A 27,095-nucleotide genomic window follows, 5' to 3' on the forward strand; every position below is an offset into this window, starting at 1 on the left:
CTAAAAGAGAAAAAATAAAAGAGAAAGAAAGTGGAAATCAAGAAACTGGAAAGAAGATGATAAAATTTATACACAGAGAAATACATAAAAAGAAACGTGTTGCTAAAAGGCGATATATGAAAATGTTAAGAAGCATAAAATGACGTAGAGAATGAAGATGATAATGATAAAAAAAATGTAAAGGTGAAAGAAGCAATGAAAGGTATAAGTTAGACAATATATGAATATGTTAAGAAGCATAAAATAGGGCGTATACAGAAACGAGGAACTTAAAATGAAAAAAAAAGTAATATTGACGTAAAACCTGCGACATGGAAAAAAAAAATATTACATACTCATAATTAAAACCTGACATATGAAAATGGGAAAAAATGACAGTAATATAAACAAACAAACAAACAAACAAGAGAAAATCAGACGCGTAAAATGAAAAAAAAAAAAACTATTGAGGCTGAAAAGTATGTGACAAAAGGAAAAATAATGATAATCTAAAATTGTTAAGAGAAAATCGTAGCCGGATCATGACCAAATAAAGATACATGAAAGTCGAATTACGAGCGAGTCCAAGAGTGGAAACAAACAAACAAACAAACGTGGAGAGGAAGCCGCAAGAAAAATCCCAAGAAAAGAAACAGAAATAGAAGAATAAAAGTTGTGAAGAAGAAAGAAAAGAAAAATTGCAATACAGCGAAGCGACCAAGAATTTTAATACAGAGGAAGAAAAAAAAAAAAAATAAATAAACTTGAAAAACACCAGACTGAAAAAAGAGGAAAAAAAAGTTTGATGAATACAATAAAAGAAAAATCGCCAAACAGTGACCAAGAATAAAAAATAAGTGAAAAGAAGTTAAATAAAATGAAAGACTGAGAGAAAATTGTAGCAAAGAAGGAACTTGAAGAGAGAAATCGCAGAAACAGTGACTGAAAAATAAAGAAAACAAAAAATAAATAAAAAAAGAAAATATAACCGGAAGCAACCATGAGAAGAGTATAAAAATAGTTAAAGAAAAGAAGAAAAAAAAAAAAAAACTCCTTCGGCCACTCCTCTTAACTCTTTTATAGCAGCAGTGATTAGCGGGATATTTTTCATTATTGTTTTCTTTATTTTGCCCTTGAGCTGTTTCCTTTGCTGTAATAAAAAAAAATACATATATAGTTCTAATAAGGGCCGCCAGGAGTCAGACAACGGGGGGTAATGTAAACCCGAGTAAACAGAGGCCACGCGGAGGATGGGGAGTAAGGAGCGCTTGGGGAAGGATGAAAGAACCCACTTGCTTCCCTTCTTGTATCTCCCAGGGCTCTTAAAATACCCTCCGCCTCCCTATATGAGCCCAGAGTCACGTCCCCTCACCCACGCCTCCACCTGGCCATCACCACCATCTCTCTCTTATCTCCATACCCACTTTCTCGTCCACTTACTCCATTCTCCACTACTCAACCGTACATTTCCATATCGACTTCTCCTCCTACTTCTCCTCCTACTCGACCATCACTACCACCGCCATCATTCTTATCTCTACATCCCTTTCCCGCCCACTTACTCCATCCTCTTCTGCGCAACCACACTTCCATATCACTCCTCCTCCTCCTCCTCCTCCACTCATGCAGTCAATCTCCTTCACCCTCCACACTCCTATAATTTTCTCTCCTATTTCTTTTTTCTTTTCTTTCTCCTCTTCCAAACTCCATAATTCACATCCACTCTTACAGTCTCTTTCCTTCACCTTCTCCACCCCTATCAATTTCTCTTCCACGTCGTTTCATCCTTCTATCCTTCTCCCTTTCCAGTATTCCCCTTAACTTAATCCAACTCCATTATTTTCCCCTCCTCCTCCTCCTCCTCCATTCCATCCAACCTTGACCGCCGACTCCAAACTTCTTCTCCACATCCATACTTCAGTCTTCATCCACGTTCTCCCAGCATCCACCCGCTTCCACTTACTCCCACCTGTTCCCTCTCACTCCATGTCCACGCACTCCCATCCTTTCCCTATCTCATCTCACGTTAAAACTACTTCCTGCCAACTCCTCTTTGGTCTTTCCCTCCCACACAGTTCACTATACCTTTGAAATATATACCTTTCCTTACCGTCTCCAACTCTAACTATACCTCGCCCACTCTTCCTTCCCTCCCACATACTTCACTATACACCCCCCTTCCCTCCTACACTATTCCCAACCCACCCACTCACCCCATCCCCTTTATTCTTCCTCCCCTCCTATGGTTCCCTCACCACACGCTCACGCAAGCAATAACAACACGGTCGCCCACCCCGTCTAGAGGGTTGCACAAGGCGGCAAGAGGCAAACACCACGCTAGTTTATCCTTCCCTGTTCAAACACACCCACGAGAAACGGAGAAAACAGAGAGAGAAAAGGTGAAACGGAGGCGATACTGGAGGGATGGAAAATAAAGGAAGGAAGGGAGGGAAACTACACTAATAAGGACTGGAAATGAGGTTTGTTTTTCTTAATATAGTTTTCTAAGTGTTTATATATATATTTTTTTATTTTCTTCCTGTCTTTCTCTGTCTTTTTCTTTCCGTTTTAGGACTGAAAATGAGGTTTGTTTGTCCTAATATAGTTTTTTTTCTTGATGTTTATAGCTTTTAATTTTCTCCCTGTCTTTCTCTCTGTCTTTCTCTTTCCGTTTTAGGGCTGAAAATGAGGTTTGTTTGTCCTAATATAGTTTTTTCCTTAATGTTTATATCTTTTAATTTTCTTCCTGTTTTTCTCTGTCTTTTTCTTTCCATTTTAGGACTGAAAATGAGGTTTGTTTGTCCTAATATAGTTTCTTTTCTTAATGTTTATATCTTTTAATTTTCTTCCTGTTTTTCTCTGTCTTTTTCATTCCGTTTTAGGACTGAAAATGAGGTTTGTTTGTCCTAATATAGTTTTTTTTCTTAATGTTTATATCTTTTAATTTTCTCCCTGTCTTTCTCTCTGTCTTTTTCTTCCTGTTTTAACCTCTGAATGGGAATACACAGAACCTTGCTTACTTAATTAATTACTTACTTAATTTACTTCCTAACTTACATATACACGAAAAAGTGACCCACACCCACACGCAGACACTTCCTCTACCCTCGTCCGTCTATACAAGCCATACTAACTTATTGTCTTGTTTACTTGATGTGCATTCCTCTTCTTTTCTTTTCATATGCAATTAGCTTTTCGTTTTACATCCCCTTTTTCTTTTCTTTTTATTTAGCTTTTAGTCTTTTTTTCTGTTTTTTCTCCTATCTCTTCATTTAGCTTTTAGTCTTTCGTGTTTCCATTTTTTTCTTTTTATTTAGCTTTTAGTATTTTTTTCTGTTTTTCTCCCATCTCTTCATTTAGCTTTTAGTCTTTCGTGTTTCCATTTTTTTCTTTTTATTTAGCTTTTAGTATTTTTTTCTGTTTTTCTCCCATCTCTTCATTTAGCTTTTAGCCTTTCGTTTTACCTCCCTTTTTTCTTTTCTTTTTATTTAGCTTTAAGTCTTTTTTTCTGTTTTTTCTCCCATCTCTTCATTTAGCTTTTAGCCTTTCGTTTTACCTCCCTTTTTTCTTTTCTTTTTATTTAGCTTTGTCTTTTTTTCTCCCATCTCTTCATTTAGCTTTTAGCCTTTCGCGTTTCCATTTTTCTTCTTTCTCTTTTGTATTCTTATCAATATTTAATTACTAACTTACCCTCCTTCCCCCCCCCAAAAAAAAAAAAAAAAAAAAACATACCCCTACACAGACACACTTCCTCTACTATCCCATACAAGCTATACAGAAGAGGATCAACCGATGTATAAGAGGATTAAACTCCACTCCAACGACTTCCCACACACGTATCACTCGATCCCTTGTTCCTCCCCCACCAAGTCCGCAATTTCAACTTCGGATCGTCCACTTAGGTAGGTATAGGGAGAAGGGGATTGAGGGTGGGTGAAGAGAATCGAGAGAGGGATCGAGCGAGTGGATGCGAATAGGGGATAGGGTGGAAGGGGGAGTGGAAGAGGAGAGGTAGGAAAGTAGGAAGTGATTGATAGGGTGGATAGGGAAAGAAGAGAGAGGTAATAGGGGAAGAAAGAAGGAGAAGAAGAGTGGAAAAGAAGAGAGGAAGGAAAGTATAAAGAGAATGTGGTTGGTAGAAGGTGGATGTGGAAAGAATAGGGAGGAAAAAATGGAGTAGGGGAGGGAAGAGAAAGGGAAAGAAGTGGAAGGGAAGAGGGAAGAAAAAACTGGAAGAGCGGAGATGATGAGAAGAGGAAGAAAAGTGGAAGAGAAGAGAGGAGGGAAAGTAGCAAGTGAGTTATTGATAAGGTGGATGGGGAAGGAATTAAGAGGGAGAAGAAATTGGAATAGAGGAGAGGGTGGAAGGAGAAAGAAGTGGAAGAGGAGAGAGAATGATTGACAGGCTGGGTGTGGGAAGAAGAGGGAGGGAAGAGTGGAAGAGGGGAGAGGAAGATTAGGGAATATGAGGGAGGAAGGAAAGATTGCAAGGGGGGGGGGGGGGGAAGGAAGGAAGGAGGAAGGATGGGAAAGAAGGAAAAAATGCGTGATAAAGATGAATGAATGAATGAATGAAAGAGGATGAGGAATTACTGATGTTTAAATGCAGAGAGAGAGAGAGAGAGAGAGAGAGAGAGGACTGAGGGGGAGGGGACGTGGTTACAGGTGAGCGGTTTATACCAGTAGCGTACTCTCTCTCTCTCTCTCTCTCTCTCTCGACGGTGGTGGTGCAGCTGATGATGATGATTGTTATTATTACATGTTATTGTTTTCTAGCGTCTGTAACACCTGTTGAATCGATTCCTACCTTTAATTATTACCGAATCACGCCTCTCTCTCTCTCTCTCTCTCTCTCTCTCTCTCTCTCTCTCTCTCTCTCTCTCTCTCTCTCTCTCTCTCTCTCTCTCGTCACGTGGGAGGAAGGGGATTATTAAACAGACGGGGATGAGCTCCTCTTAGTAGTGGTGGGGAGAGGAGGAGGAGGAGGATACATGGAAATGCAGGCAACAGAAAGCCTATTGGCTCATTACGAGGTCGCCCGCTTTGGTGTATTAATCAACTCGACAGTCACTTGGGGCTTGGAGAGCAGATGAAAGCACCTCGATATTCAGTTTACTCCTGACGCAACGAAATGACGGTCAATTTGATATTTGAAGGAGTTGATGGTATTCACATTTACTACTTCTGAGGGAAGATTGTTCCAGTGGCGGATGACTCGGTTTGAAAAGAAACTCCTTCCATTGTTTGTGTTACATCGACTCGACTGAATGGGTAAACCGTTATTTCTAGTTCTTGAGTTGGTTTGCATTTCGAAGAATTTGGAGTAATCGACGTTATTGAACTTTTTCAGGTACTTGTAGACCTGAATCATATCCCCTCGTAGGCGTCTTTCTCCAGTGTAAAGAGATTGAGTCGCTTGAGTCGTTCCTCGTACGGTTGGCCCTTAAGGCTGAAATCATTTTCGTGGCGCGTCGTTGAATCCTTTCCAGTAAATCAATGTCCTTTCTGTAATTAGGAGACCAGAACTGTACTGCATACTCGAGGTGCGGTCTTACCATGGAATAATACAAGGATAGCATCACGTCTGGCGTTTTACTCTCGAATTTCCTCGCTATGAACCCGAGCATAGTGTTGACTTTGCTGATAGTGACCCCAAGAGGAGGAAAGAGGAGAGACCAAAGAGGAAACACAAAGGCCTCAGACAAAGTAAAGGCTAAAAATAAAGGCGAAAAGTAAAGAGAGGAAAAGAAGAGACGAAATTATATTGTTCCGACAAAGATCCTGATGAAAAGGACTGAAGTGAATGAGACAGTGAGTGAGTGAGTGAGTTTGTGAGTATGAGTGAGTGAGTGAGTGAGTGTGACCGCAAGTGTTTTGAGTGAGTTAGTGAGTTAGTGTGATTGCGTGGGTGAGTGTGAGCGAGCGAGTATGACTGCAAGAGTGTTTTGAGTGAGCAAGTATCCGTGAATGAGTGACTGATCGATTGAGTGCGTCTGCAAGAGTGTTTTGACTGAGCGATAGATAGTCCGTGAGTGAGCTTCTGAGTAAATGACTAAAGGAATGCTTGTTAGGAGGGAGGGCAGTGAAGGAGCTGTTGAGTACATTTTTGTGAAGGCGATGGGGACTGACAGGCTCTGAGATAACGGACGTGTGTTTACATTAGCGGCTTATGAGACAGACGAGTCCACATAAACATACATGGAGATAAAAGTTGTTTGGATAATTATTTAAGAGGCGAGTTTTAGAGTAGGAGGAGGAGAATAAGGAGGAGGAGAAGGAGGGAAAGGATAATATTTAGAGAAGGACTGCTGTTGCTGCCAGGGAGTTAGCATGTAATAATAAAAATAATGATAATAATAATAATAAAAAAATAATAACAATAATAAGAGGATAAAGAAAATGAAAAAAGATTAAGAGGAAGAAAAAGATGAAGGAAAAGAAGATAAAGGAGAAGAAAATAAAGAAGAGGAAGAAAAAATATAATAATAATAATAATAATAATAATAATAATAATAATAATAATAATAATAATAATAATAAAGATGATAAATAATAACAAAAGCCGTTAAAAGAAAGAAAACAAAAAGAAAAATTCAGTCCAGGCATGCGAGAGAGAGAGAGAGAGGAAAGAAAGACAGATTGACGGACAGCTTGATTTATTGTTAGAGAAGAAAAAGAGGAAGAAGAGGAAGAAAACCAAGAGAGAGAGACCCACGTGTGAGATAAATATAACAAACAATCTCTCCGGAAGCGTGGAAAATGTCGAGAGAGAGAGAGAGAGAGAGAGAGAGAGAGAGAGAGAGAGTAACACGCAACCAGATAAAAACATTCAGCATTAACAACGAATACGACGACACACACACACACACACACACACACACACACACACACACACACACACGCACAACAAACAAACACGTAATAATGAAGACGATGTTACCAGGACATCAAGGTCGTTCACTTCGTTTTTTTTTTTTTTTTTGTCGCTTTATCAGTCAACAATGAAGTCAGTCAGTCAGTCCCCCCCTCTCTCTCTCTCTCTCTCTCTCTCTCTCTCTCTCTCTCTCTCTCGATTATTCCCTCACACACTAGTAATAAAAGAGAGAGGCTGTAACTGACCCTCACTTAAGAGTCCAGATAAGTGGCCATAAACAACAATATAAAACAAACACGTACAAGACTTAGTAATAAATGAACCGCTACCATTAATACCACCACCACCACCACCATCGCCACCACCACCACCACCATCCTATCTCCTCTCAGGGCTGAACGCCATCAACAAAGAAGATGTGAAAGGAAATCGATTACAAGGACAAAAAATAAGCTAATGATGTAAATATGAGTAAAAGTGGACAACAGGAAAAGGAAAAGGAAAAGAAAGTGTTGCAAGTGGTGATAGTGGATAAGGTGTTGGTGGGGATACTGGTGGAGGTGGAATTAGGGGACTCGAGAGGTGTGGAAATAGGCCCTCTCGTGTAGTGGCGTGGCTGGGTTGATATAATAAGTAAGGTGGACAAAAGGAAAGAAGAAGCAGACTAAGAAAGTGTTGCAGGTGGTGATAGCAGTCGAGGTGTTGGTGGGGATACTGGTGGAGGGGGAATTAGGGGACTCGAGAGGTGGGAAATAGGCCGTGTCGTGTAGCTGGCGTGGGTTGAGGGAGAGAACCGCGAAACCAACCATCTGGGCCATTTTCTGAGAAGCTTTCGGCTCTCAAAACAAACAATTCCAAACCCCACAAAGGAAATTAGTCGGGTTCTCATAAGTGTTTTTTCGCATTCCCTAAACATAAGCCTTGTCAAACTACCACTAGGCTCATCAAACTACCCATGGACATACCCAGAACCTCTACGAAAGCCTTATCAGCTGTGTGTGTGTGTGTGTGTGTGTGTGTGTGTGTGTGTGTGTGTGTGTGTGTGTGTGTGTGTGTGTGTGTGTGTGTAAGCCCACGACATGTTTGGGGATATGGGACCAGGCAGACCAGTGAGTTGTATTGGTATAACGTTGCGAGGGAATGTGGTCTTTTGTGTGCTTGCCTGCTCTCTCTTGCATTACCGCCCTCTGTTCTAATCTTTTCCTTTTACACTTTTATTTCCGCCCTACCTTGCCATACTCTGCCCTCTATTCTCGTTCTGTCTTGCCCCTTCCATCCTTACTCTGCCATCTCGTCCACCCTTGCCGCCTCTTTCACTCAATCTCACCCTGTCAAGCTGTCTCGTCCCTGCTATCCTTACTCTGCCATTTCTTCTCCTCCATGCATCCCTGCCGTCCTCTCCTCTTCTATCTTACCCCTTCCATTGTTACCCTGCCATCTCGTCAAGCCTAGGCCACCCTTACCGCCTCTTTCACCCTATCTCACCCTGTCAAGCTGTCTCGTCCCTGCTATCCTTACTCTGCCATCTCTTCTCGTCCAAGCATCCCTGCCGTCCTCTCTCCTCTTCACACTCCATCCCCTGTCATACCCAGTTCTCTCTCTCTCTCTCTCTCTCTCTCTCTCTCTCTCTCTCTCTCTCTCTCTCTCTCTCTCTCTCTCGTCCCTTCCAGTCTCACTCTACCGTCTTGTCTCCCTTATTTATTTAACCCTGCCACCAATATCTCTTTTACCTTCTCAGCCACCACCCCGTCCCCTTGTCATCCTATCCATGTAGCCTCGCGCCGTCCTGTCCTGTCCCGTCCTATATATTTGCATCTCTACAACAACCCGTCTCTGTCTGTCCCTCCGTAGCTCCCTCCCTCCCTCCGTCCCTCCCTTTATCCTTTTTCGTCCGTGCCTCTCTCCTATCTCTCTCTCTCTCCCTTCCCCTCCTCCTCCCCTTCTACATGTATCTGTTCCTTGTTCTCCCTCCCACGCACATACCTCCATGCCAACACTTTTTTTTTTTCTCTCTCTACCTCTATTTTTTTTTTTTTGTGCATATGGTGGGTCTCATTTTTAACTACCACTACTACTACTACTACTACTACTACTACTGTTCGCACTACCACCATCACTACTACTACAAATATTACTATTTAAATAAAAGCTTACATAACATTATCTCACCCCTAAACCCACACACACAAAAACGAAACCTCTCTTTTAGTAACTCCTCTATACTTCTTTTTTATAGAAGCAGAGGTTAACAGTTTTTTTATCTCGATTTTTTTTGGCCATTGAACTGTTTCCCTTGCTATAAAAAAAAACACATGGAAAACAAACACTCACAAAAACTATCCCCCGCTCTTCACTTTTACAATCCGTTACTCTGTTGTATCTTATTTTGTCGATTTTTTTTTGGCCTTAAACTGTTTCCCTTGCTATTAAAAAAACATGGAAAACAAACACAAATACATACACATAAAAAGCTATCCCTTCTCTCCCTTTACACAATCCGTTCGTCGGCTCTATCTAACCCTTTCGCATTCTCTATAGTACACCTGTGGCAAGGCTCATTAACACCTCAATACTCACCCACACAATACAACCCTTGAATAATGCATGTTCTACTCCTCCTCTTCCCATACATCCCTTAACCCCGCCCAAAAGTCCCGCCCAAATCGTAGTAGCCCAACCCGCCACCACCCCTGCCCTCTCCTCTATCAGCTATCAGTCCAGGAGTCACTGACCTAAGGGATGGAGGGTTTTGCTGTCTCCCCCCCTCCCTCTGTGTTTACGACGGTTGGTACGCTAATCAAAGTTACGTGTAGGAAAATCTCGGTGACTGGTGATCGGTCAGTGATGTCTCTGGTGATTGGTTTACGATGTCTTGTTGATTTTCATTGATGTTTAGGTTTTTAATTAAGGGAAAGCATTTAGTTCGTTTTTAAGCATTCCAAATCTTTTATACCTCCATTCCTTTTTTGTTTTTTCTCTCTCTCTCTCCTTTCCTGTTTTCTTTCTTTCCTCCATCTCTTTCCCTTCTCTCCTTCCCTTTCTTTCCTCCCATTACCCCTTTCCTTTCATTCCTTTCTTTCCTTTCCTTCCCTACTTCCCTTCCTCTCGTCACCCCTCCCCTTCACTCCTTTCTCTCCTTTCCTTCTTTTTTCCCTCTATCTCTTCTTCCTTCCCTGCCCAGTTCGCATCCACCTCCTGGCTAGCACTCGTCTTTCGCATACAGAACATCGATGTGAGTCACTGTTATAAATACCTCGGCGATTATCTTCCAAGTGCTAAACGTCGCCTCAGGGTTGTGGATCGAGGTTGTTATGTATGAGCGCGGCATCGACCTCATAAAAATCGACTGGTTGGCTGATTAGCTTCTACGTAATTAAAGTTTCATTAAAGATTATTACGATATAGCGGTCACCGGCTTGCCCACTTGCCCCTCCTCTCCTCTCCCCCTCTTCCTCTTCCTCCTCCTCCTCCTCCTCTTTCTTCAGTCTGCTCTTCTTCGTAACTTTCTTCATTTTTCTTCTCTTTGAATTCTCTCTTTGATCTCTTCCTTCCTCCTCTCTACTGTGTCTTCTTCTTCCCCTCTTCCCCACTCTTCCTCCTCCTCTTTCTTTAGTCTGTTCTTCTTCATAACTTCCTTCCATCTTCTCTCTGAACTCCCTTGATCCCTTCCTTGCTACTTAGTGAATGGCTCCTTTCTTAGTCCTGTCTCCCTCCTTCCTTCCTTCCTTCTCTGTCTGCTTCGTATCCTGCCACTCTCCTCTCTCTCTTTGCTTCCATTCATCTCTCTCTAATCCGTTCCACCCTCCCTCCCTCTCCTACCAAGATGGGAAGAAGGAGGGAGTAGGAGAAGGATGCTTTCTTTCCCCTCTTTCTCTCCTGTATGCTTCTCTTTTCTCTCTCCTTCCTTCTTTCTTCTCTGGGTGATTTACTTGTCTATTCTTCCTTCCTTATGCCTTCTCCTTTTCACCATTCTTTTCTTCCTCCTAATTTTCTGACTTCATTATTCGTTATCTGTCTATCTCCTTCCCTCCGTGCAATCCTTTCCCTCCCTCCCTATCTTATCTTTACTCCTTTCTCCTTCCCTCTCATTCCTTTCCCCCGGCACCCTTTCCTTATCTTCTTTCCATCTCCCGCTTTCCTGTTTTATATCGTCTTCATTCATAATCTTTATATCTGCTTTCCTCCCTCCATTCCCTTCTCTCCCTCTCTCCTCCCCTCACATTCTTTCCTCTCGTCACCCCTTCCATAACTTCCTTCTATCTTGTCTCCTTTCCTTCCTTCCTTCCTTCCTTCTCGTTTCCCCTCTTTCCTTCCCCTCGTCACCTCTCCCTTAACTCCCTTCCATTTTCCCCTCCAACCTCGGTCCCTCCATCTCCATTTCTTTTCCTTTCCCTCTCTCCTCCCCTTCACATTCCTTCCCTGCATTCCTTCCTTCCTCTCGCCACCACCCCTTCCTTTTTTTCCCCCCCACTCTCCCCCCCCCCCCCCCTTCGTTCCTTTCTCCTACGTTGTCCCTCCCGCCTCGGCTCAATACTCAACAGACAAGCTACAGACTTTTACTCGATGTGTCCCTAATCTTTGGTCCCCTGTCAGTAGCCGTCCCAGAGAGAGAGAGAGAGAGAGAGAGAGAGAGAGAGAGAGAGAAAGGGGGGCAGGAGGTAGAATTGAATAAGGTCGGTCGGTCGGTCGGTCGGTCGGGCACTTGCGCAGGACACGAGAAGGAATTTTAATGCGCTCCCAAAAAGGGCCATATCTGCGTCTTGGCTGGTGCGTACTAAAGGGTGATAGTATGATTGCCATTTTGTACGCGTCCTTTTCTCGATTGGTATGTACTGTGTGAGGGAGCAGTGTTATTGTGGACAATATTTTTTTGTCTGAGTGTCTGTGTCTGTCTGTATTGATGGGGGAAGAAAGATTTAAAGGCAAGATGGTCTGTAACTCTCTCTCTCTCTCTCTCTCTCTCTCTCTCTCTCTCTCTCTCTCTCTCTCTCTCTCTCTCTCTCTCTCTCTCTCTCTCTCTCTCTCTCTCTCTGTTGTATGGCTTCCGTCTACTCGTTTGGCTTAACCCTGACCTTGCTTGTTTTCTTTGTTTCTTTTTCTTCACCCCCCCGAAAAAAAACTGGACAAACAAATAAACAAACAAACAAACAAAAAACAATTACAGAACCGAACTCGAAATCAAATAGAGAGAAAAAAAATGACATGGAACCGAACTGAAATCAACCAAAAAAACAAACAAAAAATAAAAAAATAAAAGAACACCCGAACATCGATGAATAAAATAAAGAAAAAAGCTAAACACGAACTAAAATAAATACAACAACAAAATCAGTCAACTCGATAAAGCAAAAAAAATAAAGAAAATCCCCGACGGAAGGCAAGAAAGAAAAGAACAGCCATAAAACCTACTTCGGAGAGAGAGAGAGAGAGAGAGAGAGAGAGAGAGAGAGAGAATAAAAATGAAACATCCCAACCGACAAGTTTCGCAATATTAAAAATAATTAAGTGAAAAGAAGAAGAAAAAGAAGAAAAAGAAGAAGAAGAGAAGAAGGAGGAGGAGGAGGAGGAGGAGGAGGAGGGGAAGAAGAAGAATGTCTGGTAAGTTTGCAGCAGTGACTCGAATAAAGAAAAGAAGAAGAAGAAGAAGAAGAAGAAGAAGAAGAAGAAGAAGAAGAAGAAGCAACAAGAGACGAGGAGACTGGTTGAACGACTCCTGCTGAACGACTGGGTAATATTGCAGACTCACAGATAGATATAGATAGACAGACAGATAGACAGACAGACAGTTAAACAGATATCAATTACAACCAACTAAAAAAAAAATAGCCTCTAAACTGCTTTCAACATTTCAACGTCCAATCTCATATACTTCACCTCCAATAATTACACCAATCTTGGCATAATTAGTGCACAAAATAAAATCCTAAATAATGAGGAAATTAATACTCTTCATGTGGTCATTAACTCGTGAGTCATATACAGAAAGCTGGTGTAAGGAAATGGAGTCTGGGGAACTGATATTGAGGGAACTGATCTTGAAGGAATGGCCGAGGGAGGGAGAGCTTCTGTACTATAGGCCGAAGGAGGGATGGCTTATGCAGGTACTATGGGCCGAAGGAAGGGAGAGCTTGAATACCATGGAGGGTTTTAAGACGATTCATATAGTGTTTGGAGGATGGTGAATCTCTCTTCGTATGCCTAAGAGAGGAATCTTGAGTACTGTGGGCCGAGGGAGGGAGAGCTTGTGTGTACTATGAGCCGAGAGAGGGAGAGTATGTGTACGATGAGACGAGGAAGGGAGATTTTGTGTACTATGGGTCTAGGAAGGGAGTATGTGGCCGAGGGAGGGAGGTTTTGTCTATGACCCTATGAAGGGGAGTGTGGCCGTGGGAGGGAGATTTTGTCTACTATAGGCCTAGGGATAGTATGTGGCAGAGGGAGGGAATCTTATCTACTATGGGCCTAGGAAGGGAGAGCGATGCCTGGGGAGTATAACGTTAAGCAGGGACCGTGGAATACGCGAAGTGCCTGTGAGTCCCGCTGCATTGCCAAACGGGGGGATGGATATATATAGGGTCAGGAGAAGGAGGAGGAGGAGGAGGAGGAGAAGGTCACGTTGGGGATGATTTAGTGGTCATAGTGCCATTGTGCGTCGCTTGTCATGTGATTCGTGGTGATGGTGATGGTGGTGGTGGTGGTGATATGTGAGTCGTAGGGATGTTGAAGTGTGATGATAGGGCATGGGGATGATGATGATGGTGATGATGGTGTGGAAGTTGCGTAGGGTGTTGAAGATAGGGAGGATGAAGTGAGGCAGGATAGTGAGGTAGTGATTGAAAAAGTGCTTAAAGGGGTGAAGATGAAGATGGGGAAAGGGAATGAAGTGGAGAAGGAAGGAAAGAAGGGAAAGAGTAGAGAGTGGAAAATGTGATAGTGGAGAAGGAAGAAATATGTGGAGAGGAAAAGTGGAGGGGTTAAGGGGGATGGGGACGAGTGGAAGGGGTGTTTAGAGGAAGGGTAGAGTGGAGGAAAGGTGAGGGAGGGAAAGTGGAGAGGGGTGGTCTGTGTGTGTGTGTGTGTGTGTGTGTGTGTGTGTGTGTGTGTGTTAGTGGGCACGAGGAGGGCACACGCCAAGAGAGAAAGGAATGATGGGCAGCAACGGGTGGTGATGATGGTGGTGGTGGTGGCGGCGGTGGTGATGATGGTGATGATGGTGGTGGTGGTGGCGGCGGTGGTGGTGATGGTGGTGATGGTGATGATGGTGGTGGTTCCTTTTGTTATCTCAACCCATCTTCATCTTTCTTCATCGGTCTGGTGATACGCATGTCTGTCTGTCTGTCTGTCTGTCTGTCTTTATCTAGGTTTCTGTGTGTGTGTGTGTGTGTGTGTGTGTGTGTGTGTGTGTGTGTGTTCCTATTGTTATCTCCTACTGTCTGTTTGTCGTTTGTCTGCGTTTGTTATGCCAAGTACCATTGTCACCACGTCTCTCTCTCTCTCTCTCTCTCTCTCTCTCTCTCTCTCTCTCTCTCTCTCTCTCTCTCTCTCTCTCTCTGCATCGTCCCAGTCAACTTCAACTTCCTGCAGATATGAAAAAATCCAACTAACATTACAAAAGGAAAAGAAAATCAGATAAAAACAAGGAAAAGAAGACGAGAAACGATATGCAAAACAAACATAACATTGAAAGAAGAGGAAAGGAAAAGAAACAAACAGGTAGATAGAGATAGCAACACACAAACAGAGAGACAAACAGATACGGAAAGATTCAGAGAAAGGTAAATACAGACAAAGATAAAAGTGAGAACCAGAAAGACAATAAGATAAAGATAGATAGACAGAAACACTGGTAGACAGACAAACAGATATAGAAAGCCTCAGAGTAAGGTATATAGACAGAGATCCAGAAAGTCAATAAGAGATAAAGATAGATAGAGATAGATAAAGACCAACACGGGTAGATAAGACAGGTAGGCAGACAGGTAAACATACACACATACACACAGACAGACAGACAGACATAACAGATAAAGTGAGAGCCAGAAAGACAAGAAAATAAAGATACATGAAGATAAATTCAGGTAAATAGACAGATAGACAGACAGGTAAACATACAGACAGACAGACATACAGACATTCACGTGAACGGAAGAAGCCTAACATAGTATAATCTTCTTTTCTCACGTTATAGTCCGCCTCAAATTACACCTTTCCCCACCAACCCCTCCTCCCCCTCTCTCTGCCTTCCTCTTCTTCTTCCGCCTCTTCCTCTTCTTCCGTCTCCTAAGTAGCATCTTCTCTACTTCTAACTTCTCAGCTTCTCTCCACCTATCTACTTTTCTACCTCCTTCCTCCTCTCTCCATCTTCCTTTTTCTTCCTCCTTCCATCCCATCCGTCTAAACCTTTCTCCTACGATCAATTTCTTCCATTCGCTCCTTTATTTACGTTGTAGTCTCTCTCTCTCTCTCTCTCTCTCTCTCTCTCTCTCTCTCAAGAAGCTCACCCGCATATCTTTCAATCATTTTACGCAATTGCAACATAAAGAAGAGCAAGAAAAGGAAGAGGAGGAGGAGGAAGAAGAGATGAAGGAGGAGGGGAAAGAGGAGGAAGATTAGAGATAAGAAAAAAAAAGAGGGATTAGGAGAAAGACGCGAACAAAAGACTTTTAAATTAAGAAAAGAGGACAAAAAGGAGAGAAAAAAGGACACAAGAGAGAGACACACGAGAACGAAGGCGAGTAAGAGGAGGAGGAGGAAGAAGAAAAGACGATTAGAGATAAGAAAAGAAAGGGAAGGATTAAAAACGTGAACTAAACTTTTTTTTTATCAAATTCAGAGAAGAGGACAAAAAAAAAAAGACGACAGATATAAGGAAAACGAACGAAGACAAGCAAGAAAAGAAAAAAGGCGAATGATGATAAGAATGATAATAACGAGGAGGAGGAGGAGGAGGAGGAGGAGGAGGAGAACGACGACCGGGACCCAACACACTCAGTACTATTACGCAGCGAAAACCAACCACACACACACACACACACACACACGAAGAAGATGGCTCAATAAACGTGGGCCTCTCCTGGTCATCTCTTTCGCCACACCAATGATCGGAGTGACGCCGCCAAATACGCCACAGAGCAAAGGTACCACAGAGGCGTAAGGGTTCATTCAGCTTGCCGGCGACGCGAGGGATGATAAGGAGGAGAGATGGAGTGGCGTAAAGCAGCCAGGAGGGGGGAGGGGGGGGAGGTTAAAGGGATTGGCTGCTTGCGTATGTGCGAGAGAGAGAGAGAGAGAGAGAGAGAGAGAGAGAGAGAGAGAGAGAAGGATATGGTTTGCATTGAGGAGGACGAGGACGAGGAGAAGGAGGAGGAGGAGGAAGAGTAGTGTCATGGTGGAGGAAAGAATACGATGGGAGGCAGAAGGTGGAGGGAAACAGGAGGAAAAAGGGAAGAAAGAGGATGATAAAAACGATAACAAGGAGGAGGAGGAGGAGGAGGAGGAAGAGGAGGAAGAGGAATGTTATGATGGTGGTGAATTACTAAGAGGAAGAGGAAGGGGAGGTAGAAGGTGGAGGAGAAATAGGAGATAAAGAGATGAAAGAGGAGGAGGAGGAGGAGGAGGAGAAAGTGAAGTGTCGTAGTGGAGGAGAATTACTATAAGGGGAAGGAGGAGGAAAGGAGGTAACAGATGGAGGGGAAACAGGAGGGAAAAAGGAGAGGAAAGAGGAGGTAGAGGAAGGAGAATCTGTAGGTGGTCACTATAACGGGGTTTCTCTCCCACAGTAAATCAATATCTTGGTGAGCAATGAAATACTCTCTCTCTCTCTCTCTCTCTCTCTCTCTCTCTCTCTCTCTCTCTCTCTCTCTCCTCACCCTTTTTTCCTCCTCCTCATCTCTCACATTCATCCCAATATATAGTTTTTTTCCTCTTCACCTTCCCTACTCACATTTTTCCTTTATTTTTCCTCATCTTACACACTGCACCCAATATTTCCTTTCCTTTCCCTCTATTTTAAACAATTTTTCCTCTATTCCTCCCGAAACTGACCTATCTTTCGGCCACCTCTTTGGATTCTTTTTGGGAGCAGCGAGTAGCGGGCTTTTTTTTGTTAATGTTTACTTTTTTGTGCCCTTGAGCTGTCTCCTTTGCTGTAAAAAAAAAAAAAAAAATCTTATACATTCATCCTAGTATATTTTTTCCTTTTTCCCCTTCCTTGCAATTTTTCCCTTTCCCTCTTCCTCTCCTACATATTTTTTTTACGTGTGGGTGGATCCAATTTCTCGTTCTCAGGTATGCAAGGGCTTTAATTAGTGCTTTCTACCTGCCAACTATCAACCCTTCCACAAGTATGCACACCTTACCTTACCCTACCTCCCCCTCCCCCTCCCTTCCTTCCTACCTTACCTTATCATCCCCTCCACCTCCCTCCCTTCCTTCCTTACCGTGCCATCCAAACCCTTCCACCCACATGCACATCTTACCTTACCCAACCTCCCCCTCCCTTCCTTCCTTCCTTTCTTATCCTACCTCCCCCTCCGCATCCCTTCCTTCCTTCCTTATCATCCCCTCCACCTCCCTTCCTTCTTTCATTACCTTGCTATCCAAACCATTCCACTCACATGCACGTCTAATCTTACCCAACCTCCCCCTCCCTTCCTTCCTTCCTTTCTTATCCTACCTCCCCCTCCGCATCCCTTCCTTCCTTCCCATTCATCCCCCTCCCCATCCTTCCTTCCCTCCCATCCCCATCCCCCTCCTTCCTTCCCTCTCTACCTGTCTCCACGCATACGTATCCGCTTTCACTTTCAACACCTGTCCCGCTGCACTCGAATGCCAATGGACAGGTCAAGGGCACACTAAAAATAAAATAGTTAGTCATGGTGGGGTTATCAATCGCACGTGAACCCGATTGAAAGGACCATAGGATTCGATTCTCTTTGATGTTGGTTAGCTGCTATTATTGGTACACACGCGCTATTGACGCTACCGGGATATTGATGTTACTAAGCTGTTTTAACATTGACACACACGCACTGGAAAGCGGAAAACCATGACCCTGTAAACGAGGAGAAAGCTTGAATATACCAGCTTGAATGTACATCGTTTTTTTCCTTGTGTATGTGTGTGTGTGTGTGTGTGTTAGAGAGAGAGAGAGAGAGAGAGAGAGAGAGAGAGAGAGAGAGAGAGAGAGAGAGAGAGAGAGAGAGAGAGAGAGAGAGAGACCGTTCCCCTTTAAATTTATCCTAGCATTCAACCCACGTGTAAGAGTGCTTGTGTGTGTGTGTGTGTGTGTGTGTGTGTGTGTGTGTGTGTGTGTGTACCAAGGAGCACTACTAAACCTCACACACCACTACCATAGCACACCAGTACTCTCCCCCTGTCCCTTCTATCATCACAAACAACCGGAAGAGGCGACCCAGAGCAGCAACATAACACCTCCACCGCCGCGGCCAGGTGTGCGGGGAACGTGTCCTCTCATCCTATTGATTCACCTGGCCTCAGAAAGCCAGACAACTACACCCCGAAGGTCATTCACCCGCGGGCCGTGGCAGGAGGAGGGCGAGAAAACCTGAGCTGCTGACGAAGGGACTCTGAAGGGCGTCATGGCCTCACAAGGAGCAGTACCTCAAAGGGATTACCAGGTGGCGAGGCATTGCAAGGTGAGGAGGCTGAGAGGTTAAATGGAGGCGTCAGCAGTCGGTGGAGTCATTCAGCTCGTCAGAATAACCCAGCGCCGCCCAGAGAGCATGGAGTCAGCGGCTTGCATCAATGTCACGTTAGCCTGGATCACGTGGGCGCTCCCTGCCTCGCTCTGGCTCAGACCACGCGCGGGAGACTCTGAGCACAGGTACACACACACACACGCTACACGCCGCACAGTTTAACCTCAAGCATGGCAGCCTCAATGAAAGAAAGTGATACGCTCGCGGCCAAGTCTGTCAGCGGTTCAGAAATATAACGATCTGCTAAAATAAAACCAGGAGGAGCACGCGGACCCGCCGGCCGAAATCTGAAACGCCTCATTTATGCCTCCACACAAAATCAATTACATGATGATGACAAAACTGTTGAGGCTGAAGGGTTGGCAGGGATGGCCGAGGCATGACTGGGAGCTAGAGAAGTAAGGGAGAAGAGTGACCGAGTGAGGGCGCTGAGCTGTGAAGGGGACGAATTAAGGGAAGGGTAGGGCAAGGGAGGGGCTGGGATGGCACACCTCCAAAAACAGCCAAGGTAAGGTGACTCACAGATGCAGACGGCGGCGAGGAGTCGAGCTGAATCGTCTGGGGGGTCGCAGGTGGGGAAGAAAGGCTTCATGATGTAGACGCTGAAGGTGAGCGCCACGATGGTCTGCGAGCACGGCCGCACGATGATGCACTCCACCCAGAGCCGCATGAACGCCAGGAACGGCCCGAAGGTGACCATAATGTAGGCATAGTCGGCCCCGGTCTTCTGGATCATGCAGCCCAGCTCGGCGTAGCAGTAGGCGCCCACCATGGAGAAGAGGCCGCTGATGATCCACACGATGAGCGACACACCCACGCTGCCGGTGTTCTGCAGCACCACCGTCGGGGAGATGAAGATGCCTGAGCCGATGATGGAGCCCACGATGACAGTAATGCCGTTAAATAAAGTCATCTTCGGCTTCAGCCCCACCACCTCCGTCTCCGCCTTGACTTCGTCCCCATCCTTCGTCGGGACCTCCTTGTAATCACGCTTGGCTTCAGTCATGGTTCCCGCCGTAGGAGCGCTTACACGGGAAGACGACAGCTCCACACAGACTGGCCCTCCGTCGCCCCGGCAGCCGCATTTGACGGTCGCTTCGCCGTGAGCCAAGTTGCCAGCGTCCTCCAGCCAGCCTCCAAACATGCCGCTCCATGCATTTCCGAGGGGCACTATTTTCCCTAGGGAGTCCAAGTCATCCTCACTGGAGGCTCAGAGCTCGATAGAAAACGGAGGATGAGTGAAAGTTGATTTTTAAGTGATCGGAAACGTGAAATGTTGCGCCTCGTGCAACACCTTCCCAGCCAAGCCAGACATTCGGCACCGGGGTCAGCAGTGTGCGGTCCGCCCCCTCCAGGAAATCAGCCTTCAGCCAGCAAAACCGACTGGTTGCATATTATTAATATTACGTAATGGAACGACGTGATAACCCACTTAATGTTCGTATCAAAAGTACTACTATTCATCAAAGGTATTATAATCTTCAAAGTCTCTCTCTCTCTCTCTCTCTCTCTCTCTCTCTCTCTCTCTCTCTCTCTCTCTCTCTCTCTCTCTCACACACACACACACACACACACACACACACATTGGTGATATACTATGAACGTTGAATATGTACAAGTTTAACGGAGTCATCGATCCAGCATCATCACATGTTATCGATTGAACGCCGGTTAGCCCGGCCAGTGGTGTGTGTGTGTGTGTGTGTGTGTGTGTGTAAAAAGATCAACTGTTCCAAAAAAAAAAACAGATGAGAATCACGTCACATTGATGCGCTCTCTCTCTCTCTCTCTCTCTCTCTCTCTCTCTCTCTCTCTCTCACACACACACACACACACACCCTGCCGCGCCCCGCGTGGCACACACGTGTCAGGTGTGCCGTGCGGTGTCGCGCCGCGCCGCGCCTGCGTATCGTCGCCGCCGCCGTCGCGTCAACACTTCATTATCCGCTCCGCTTATTTAGTGCTGCTGCGGGATTTGCAGGGTGGAGCCTCCTGCTGCTACTGATGCCTGCTGCTGCTGCCCTCGTCAGGCTCCCAAAGTACTTTTAAATCCTCCGAAACGCTCCACGTGGAATAAATTAAACGTGAGCGTACTCTCGTCCCCGCAGCCACAATGCCTGCGAGGAGAAGCAGCTCCGTGCGCCACGCGGCCCGGGGCGGCGGTTCCCTTGATGTGGCGCAGGGCCGTGTGCCGCCGGCTGAAGGCTATCGCTGCTTACTCGCCCCATGTGTCAGCGTGTAAGGCTGTGGCAAGAGATGACCCCCTGTGCTCAGCAGCCCACCGCAGCAACAGAGGCCAAGACGGTGGGCAGCTGGCACCGTTCACCCCAACTTTCCCAGCCTCCGTGGCCCCGCTCCTCAGGTGGGTGGCGATACGAGAACCGATCATGGCCGAGGATGAAGCTGTCGTCGGGATGACAATGAAGAGCTTCGTGTTTCTTGATGCGCTGTGCAAATATCACTAACTAAAAGATATCTAGAGTATACCATAAAGATATGTCTTGATAGTTACAGGAGACAAATAATAAAACAAATGCTGGCAAAACACTACTAGACTAGAAAAAAAGACAAGAGGAGGTAACCGAAAGACACTGCTTATATTAAGTTCCAAAGGTGATGATAGTCCCCTTTTGAGTGTATGTTTATTAATTCAAAAGTGAAAGTTCTTAAATACACGCATGTGGATCTGAAGGACTAAACGAAAAAGAAGAGCCGCAAGAGTGGCTGGCAGGCTGTGGTGGCAAGCAGGATCAGGCTGAGGAACGCCGAACTTACTGCTGTCTGAGGGCCAAGGCGTCGCCTGGACCTCCCCCACCCCTGCGGACAGGAGCCGAGCATGACCACCACTGCTTACCCTCCTGGCGATGCTAATCTTTGGCGCGGGCCGCTCGGTGGGAGGGTTGGGTTAAAACCAGTTCCGAGGCGTCAGCACCCCGCCGGGCCACGAGCCTTCGTGCCTAGCTGCCTCCCTATCACCGCCGAGGCGTCAGCAACAGCAACGAAGCCGCACACGTTGGCAGGCGGAGGCAGTGCGAGCAGTCCATGGGAGTTGGTGATAACGTTATTTTGTTGCTGGCCACTTCTTCGTTGCTGCACCCGTGGTGGCTAGATCTCCTTAATGATGCCGCATCCGGATAACATGGAATTGGCTGTATAATGATGCAATTAAATAACATCGAGCATTGTCCATATTTACATAGCGTCCATACCACACAGTTCTATAACGCTGCAACAATATACCGTCGAGCACTAGCAAGTTATATATTGCTGCATCTGTAGAACATTGTGAGGCCACCGACAGTCGCACATCCGTCTGACAGAGCTGCATGATATGTAATAAGTATCATTCAAAAGGACAAAGAGGCTGGCAGGCTGGCCAACACAACCACACACTGACGGCTGCCCGCACGCTGCCCGCTGGGTACTCAACGTGACTCAGGCGGCGACGGCGACGGTAATAGCCAGGGTTAAGAGAGGGTAGCAGCAGCCGCAGCCAGAGGCCGCAGCCGCAGTATCGGTTATCAGCGTCGGCAGACACTGCTATCGTGACGTTCTTTTCCTCCGCAAATGATGCAACGACCTTGAACAGTTGCCTGGAGGGAGAAACCGCAACAGGACACAGAAACAGGCAATCTTTCCTATATATAAGTAATTCTTCGGGACTTTAGTGTCAAGTATAGATTTTCACAGACATCAATTACCCCGAAATGCATCCCGGTGAGCATGACGCAATAATTCACGTCCAGGTACAAGCAGAACCTCCTCACGTGCAGCGGCGACCTATTGATTGCAAGCCTCAGGTGCTCGGGTTGCCGTCCGTTGCATTTCCTCCTTTTAGGGTCAACGTTTCTCTGATTTTTCATTACACAACCTACTCAAATAAACCATCGATTGATGATGAAACAATAATACGCGAATGACAGGCACGCAGAACGGATGAAACACGATGAACCCCGCAAATGAACGTTTTCTACGCAGTCCACCCACAAACAACGGCCGCCTGCATGCGACTCGTCCCGTCCACTCACACTCACACTCACACACATACGCAAATACCCAAAATGATACTACACTAAACCCCCTCAATAACAGCAGACGTGAGAGTCATTAAAAAAAAAAAAAGGTGATGCATACAGATTAGATTGGGCTTACCTTTCTCTGCGGTCCATCTCTTCAGAAAGGAAAGAGGAGTGAGAGAGAGCACGTGTCAGCCGCTTCTCCCTCTCCCGGCGGGACGTTGCTCGGGGGCGCTGGGACTCAACAGGACGCCATAAGCCCCGTTGCACCTCGGACACTGAAAGGTAAACGCAGGAACGGAGTACAGGTAAACGTGATACATGAAGAAAACTCTGCGCCGGGGGACAGTATTACATGATGGAGGATGGCAGGGGGACAGATATTGTGGGCACGCGTGATGTTCCTTATCTTAGAGTATGAAAAGTGATGTATTGCTTGGACTCTCACTTCACACACACACACACACACACCCTAATGAAATAAATAATAGTGTTTGACCGTATGAAATCGTGTGTGCAAAATGAATGTAAAAGTTTAAAACGAATACAATGATAAAATGTAATAAAGTGCATCAGAACATTACGAGCTAAACTCAATCCTACGAAAACAAATAGGTAAGAACACACACACACACACACACACACACACACACACACACACACAATGAAAACGAAAACATAAAACAAAAAAAATAAAAGATAACAAACTAAAACTCCCACAGACACTCTCTACAAGCAGTCACATGATAACCCCATGGACAGAGAGCACCACAAGCTGTCACCTGGGCTGCCGTTGAGCAATTATAGCGTCATATCAGCCACAGACGCGATGACCCTGGCTTCAAGTTCAAGAGGCGTGAGGGACAGTATTTCCATCAACAGATTACCCTTCGAGATAACACGCGGCGGCAACACCTTAAGAAAAAAATAAACCGAGGAGGAGGAGGAGAAGGGGTAGGCGGAGGAGGAGGAGGAGGAGGAAGAGGAGGAGAGCAAGATATGTATAGTAATTCTAGGTGGATTTGCAATGAAGTGAAACATCTTTACACGAACTCATATTCAGGACAGCACCGAGAACCTGAAGAAGGAGGGCAAGGACAAGAACAAGGGCGATGAAGAGGAGGAGAAGAAAAAGGACAGCAAGATATGTAGCAAATATATAGCTGGGTGTGAAAGGGAAGGAGGTGGAGCATTTTTACAGCATCATTCTCAAGCATGAACCGAGGAGCAAACGGAGAGGGGCAAGGACAAGGACAAGGAGGAAAAGGAAAGGAAAATATATAGTAACCTTAGTTGGGTGTGGAATTAGGGAAGGAGGTGTAGCATCTTTAATCATCATCTTCAGGACAGCACCGGAGAAGAGGAGATAGAAGATAACGATGAGGAGGAGGTGGAGGTAAGCAAGAGATGTCGAAGAAGAGGGAGAGGATACCGAAGAGGAGGTGGTGGAGATGAACAAGAAATTAAGAAATGAAGAGGAGGAAGAGGATAACGAAGAGGAGGAGGAGGTGGTGAATGTGAGCAAGAGATGACGAAGAAGAGGAAGAGGAGGATAACGAAGAGGAGGTGAGAAAGAAATGAGGAAGAAAAGAAGAGGAGGAAGAAGATGAGGTGGACGTGACCAAGAGATAAAGAGGAAGAGAATGACAAAGAAGACGAAGTAGTGGAGGACTGGAGGTGAGGAAGGGATGAGAAAGAAAAGACAACAAAAGACAACAATATTAGGAGTAACCTCAGATATATGTGTGGTGGTGAGAGAGAGAGGGAGAGAGGGAAACACGAGCTACTGACAACCTGACCAAGGCACGTGGCTGGAAGAGATCAGATAACCCCGACACAAGGATGAGTGGCGGTACATGTGAAGGCCGTGAGTTATGGAGCCCTACTAAGAGGAGGTGGACGGCGGCTGTGGGGAGAAGCGGCAGCGTAAGCGATAAGAGAGAGAGAGAGAGAGAGAGAGAGAGAGAGAGAGAGAGAGAGAGAGAGAGAGAGAGAGAGAGATCTGACAACTACGGTACGGTAACCTCTTTATCGCCCATTGATAGTACCGAAATAAAAGTAGACTTCCAGCACAAAGAGACAGGCTTAGTTTCGTTATCTACAGCTTTTATTTAATGTAACAGAGAGAGAGAGAGAGAGAGAGAGAGAGAGAGAGAGAGAGAGAGAGAGAGTACGGTCGACAACTACAGCCTATCAAATGAATAACATAAAAAAAAAATAATAATAAATAAAGTCATATCCAGCACGAATAGGTCGGCTCAGTTCTTGACATTTACTCTTTTATCATTATCATCTCAACTCACACAGATAAAGACACTCGATATCTTCAAACACAAGCAGAAACACAGGAAGTTATTATTGTTACTGTTATCATCATCATCATCATCATCATCATCATCATTTTCAGTACATACCAATGCTCCTCAACCCAAACGCAGATATAGACAATCGATATCTTTAATCACACGCAGAAACATCCCTTGTATCAATGCCGCGGACTCTTCAAAAAATAGTTCGAAGGCTCTATAAAAAGGTGATAACTTAGTGACGAAAACATCCACTTATTGCCACTCAGCGATAGCGGCCGCGAGTCCAAAATACCAAGATAAAGTTAAGGTAATCGGAGTTTCTATAATAGTCTCCGCGTCGCTGGAAGGAGAGGGTTCAGACATGATATACGTAATTGCAGTCTGATTCAAGTCCACCTTTGGAGCGTGAAGAGCAAAGGATGGATGGATGAAGGAGCGGATACATGAGAGGATAGGTGTAAGGAAGTGAAGGAATAGGGGTGTGAAGGGATGAATGGAAGAGTTAAAGCCACGGACACATGAAAGGGTGGGTGTGAGGAAGAAGGAAGAATCATGTGAAGAGATGAATAAGAGAGTTGAAGGAAGCAGCACATGATGGTACGGTTGAAAAGAAATGAAGGGAAATACACTTGTGAAGGGACGAATGAATGAGATGTAGGCATGGAAGTATGAAGAAGTGGAAGTACAACGGAAATGAAGGAATAAACAATCGTGGAAATCAATATTTAATGAATAAAAGGGGTTGAAAAAGGGAATCCTACACCGTTGATCCCTGCAAAATCTTCCCCCATTGCAAACGAAGCAACACATATCTAGACGCAATAAAAGCATAACAAACAACTAACCACAAGACCTTTCATTATTTTGGTAATACATTATAAGAAGTCCGCCTCCCCCTCCGCCACTCCATACCCCCCCCCTACCCTCCACGAGAAGCCTGGGGAACTGTGGGAACCGGTTTTTTTTTGGAGGGGAAGCCCAAATCACTGAAAAATGGGCTTCCAAAATTTCCCTAGAAAAATCAATAACATACAACTAACCACAACACCATTAATCATTTTACTTCTGAAGACACAACTTTCTTGGAACTGATAATATTCATGACCCTTGAAAAGTCATCACCGCACCCCCATCCCTCTCCTTCCCCACGTGTCCGTCGGCGTGTTGGTGATGGCTTGTGACGTGTTGGTGACGAGCTGGTGACGTGAGGCTCATGCGCACTCCGTTGAGGCGTCGAACTCTAACTTCACTAGCTCGAACTGGCTCGGGGTAGAACTATGTAGAGCCAGGTGGTGTGTAGAGCATCTGACACCCGGCCAACTCAGGTGACCAGTGCCACAATACCCCCTGGCCAGGCTGACAGGGCACTGCACCAACAATGAGGGAAGTGGGTACCTGTTATGTCATATCACTATCGACGCAGTGTGTCCGACAACAGGGAATGTGTATGATTTAAGGAGAGTAATCCTGAAAATAGTTATTCTAGCGAAGCAGTGACTCCAAAACAACGAATGAATAAGATTTCGGGAGACCAACAATTATCCATGTACTACTTCTACTCAGCAACGTTGCCAGACTGTCGTACTCAGCCTCAAATGTTTGCCGATTTCCGACCCCAAAACTGCCTCCTCGACCCCAATAACTGCCTTCATATATAGTTATCGTTAAAATGGTTAATTGTTAGTGTTTTTACGGCAATAGCTATGGCTCAGAAACCGGTAAATACGAGGCTCTGAGTACGATAATCTGGCAACGGTGACTTCCAGCAACGCATGGCTTCCGAGGACAGTAAGTGAAGCAAAGTCCCGCTAACCTTGCCGCGCCACGGGTGGGGTAATGCTGCCTGTGATAAAACTACTGATAACTTGCCAAGACACTACTTTTCAGGGACGAGGTACAACCCTCAGGCCACATGGTTCACCCGCTATCATTATCTAAGACTGCATGAGCGCACCACGTTAATTGCAATGACTGGTATACAAGCAGTTACCATGGTGATGACATTTTTTAGTGCGTGATTTGCTTGAAGGCAGTTAATGATGAAACGAGACTAAATTTGACTTGAAAAACACCAATTATTACGGTATTATTGTAGGAGTACACCAGTCTAGAGAAGGCTTTTCTTACCCTGACCATTAGAAAGAGCTCCGCATTCTGAGTAAATTCATCCCGTTCGGAAATGCGAGACTGGTGAAGT

The 27,095-nt window shown here is 45.2% G+C and overlaps 1 protein-coding gene across 4 annotated transcripts in view; it reads right to left on the reverse strand.

Moving 5' to 3' along the window:
- Positions 1–19,732, reverse strand: part of LOC127001518 (large neutral amino acids transporter small subunit 1-like) — a 140,674-nt gene extending 120,942 nt beyond the window's left edge. For all 4 annotated transcript variants that reach the window (XM_050866123.1, XM_050866121.1, XM_050866124.1 and 1 more), the window contains exon 1: positions 19,096–19,732. In XM_050866123.1, coding sequence (XP_050722080.1) covers positions 19,096–19,717 — 622 coding nt within the window. In that variant the 5' untranslated portion in view covers positions 19,718–19,732. The remainder of the gene's footprint in view (positions 1–19,095) is intronic.
- Between the last annotated feature and the right edge of the window lie 7,363 nt (positions 19,733–27,095).

This window comes from Eriocheir sinensis, chromosome 21, assembly GCF_024679095.1.
Source record: "Eriocheir sinensis breed Jianghai 21 chromosome 21, ASM2467909v1, whole genome shotgun sequence".
In the NCBI taxonomy this organism is placed as follows: domain Eukaryota; kingdom Metazoa; phylum Arthropoda; class Malacostraca; order Decapoda; family Varunidae; genus Eriocheir; species Eriocheir sinensis.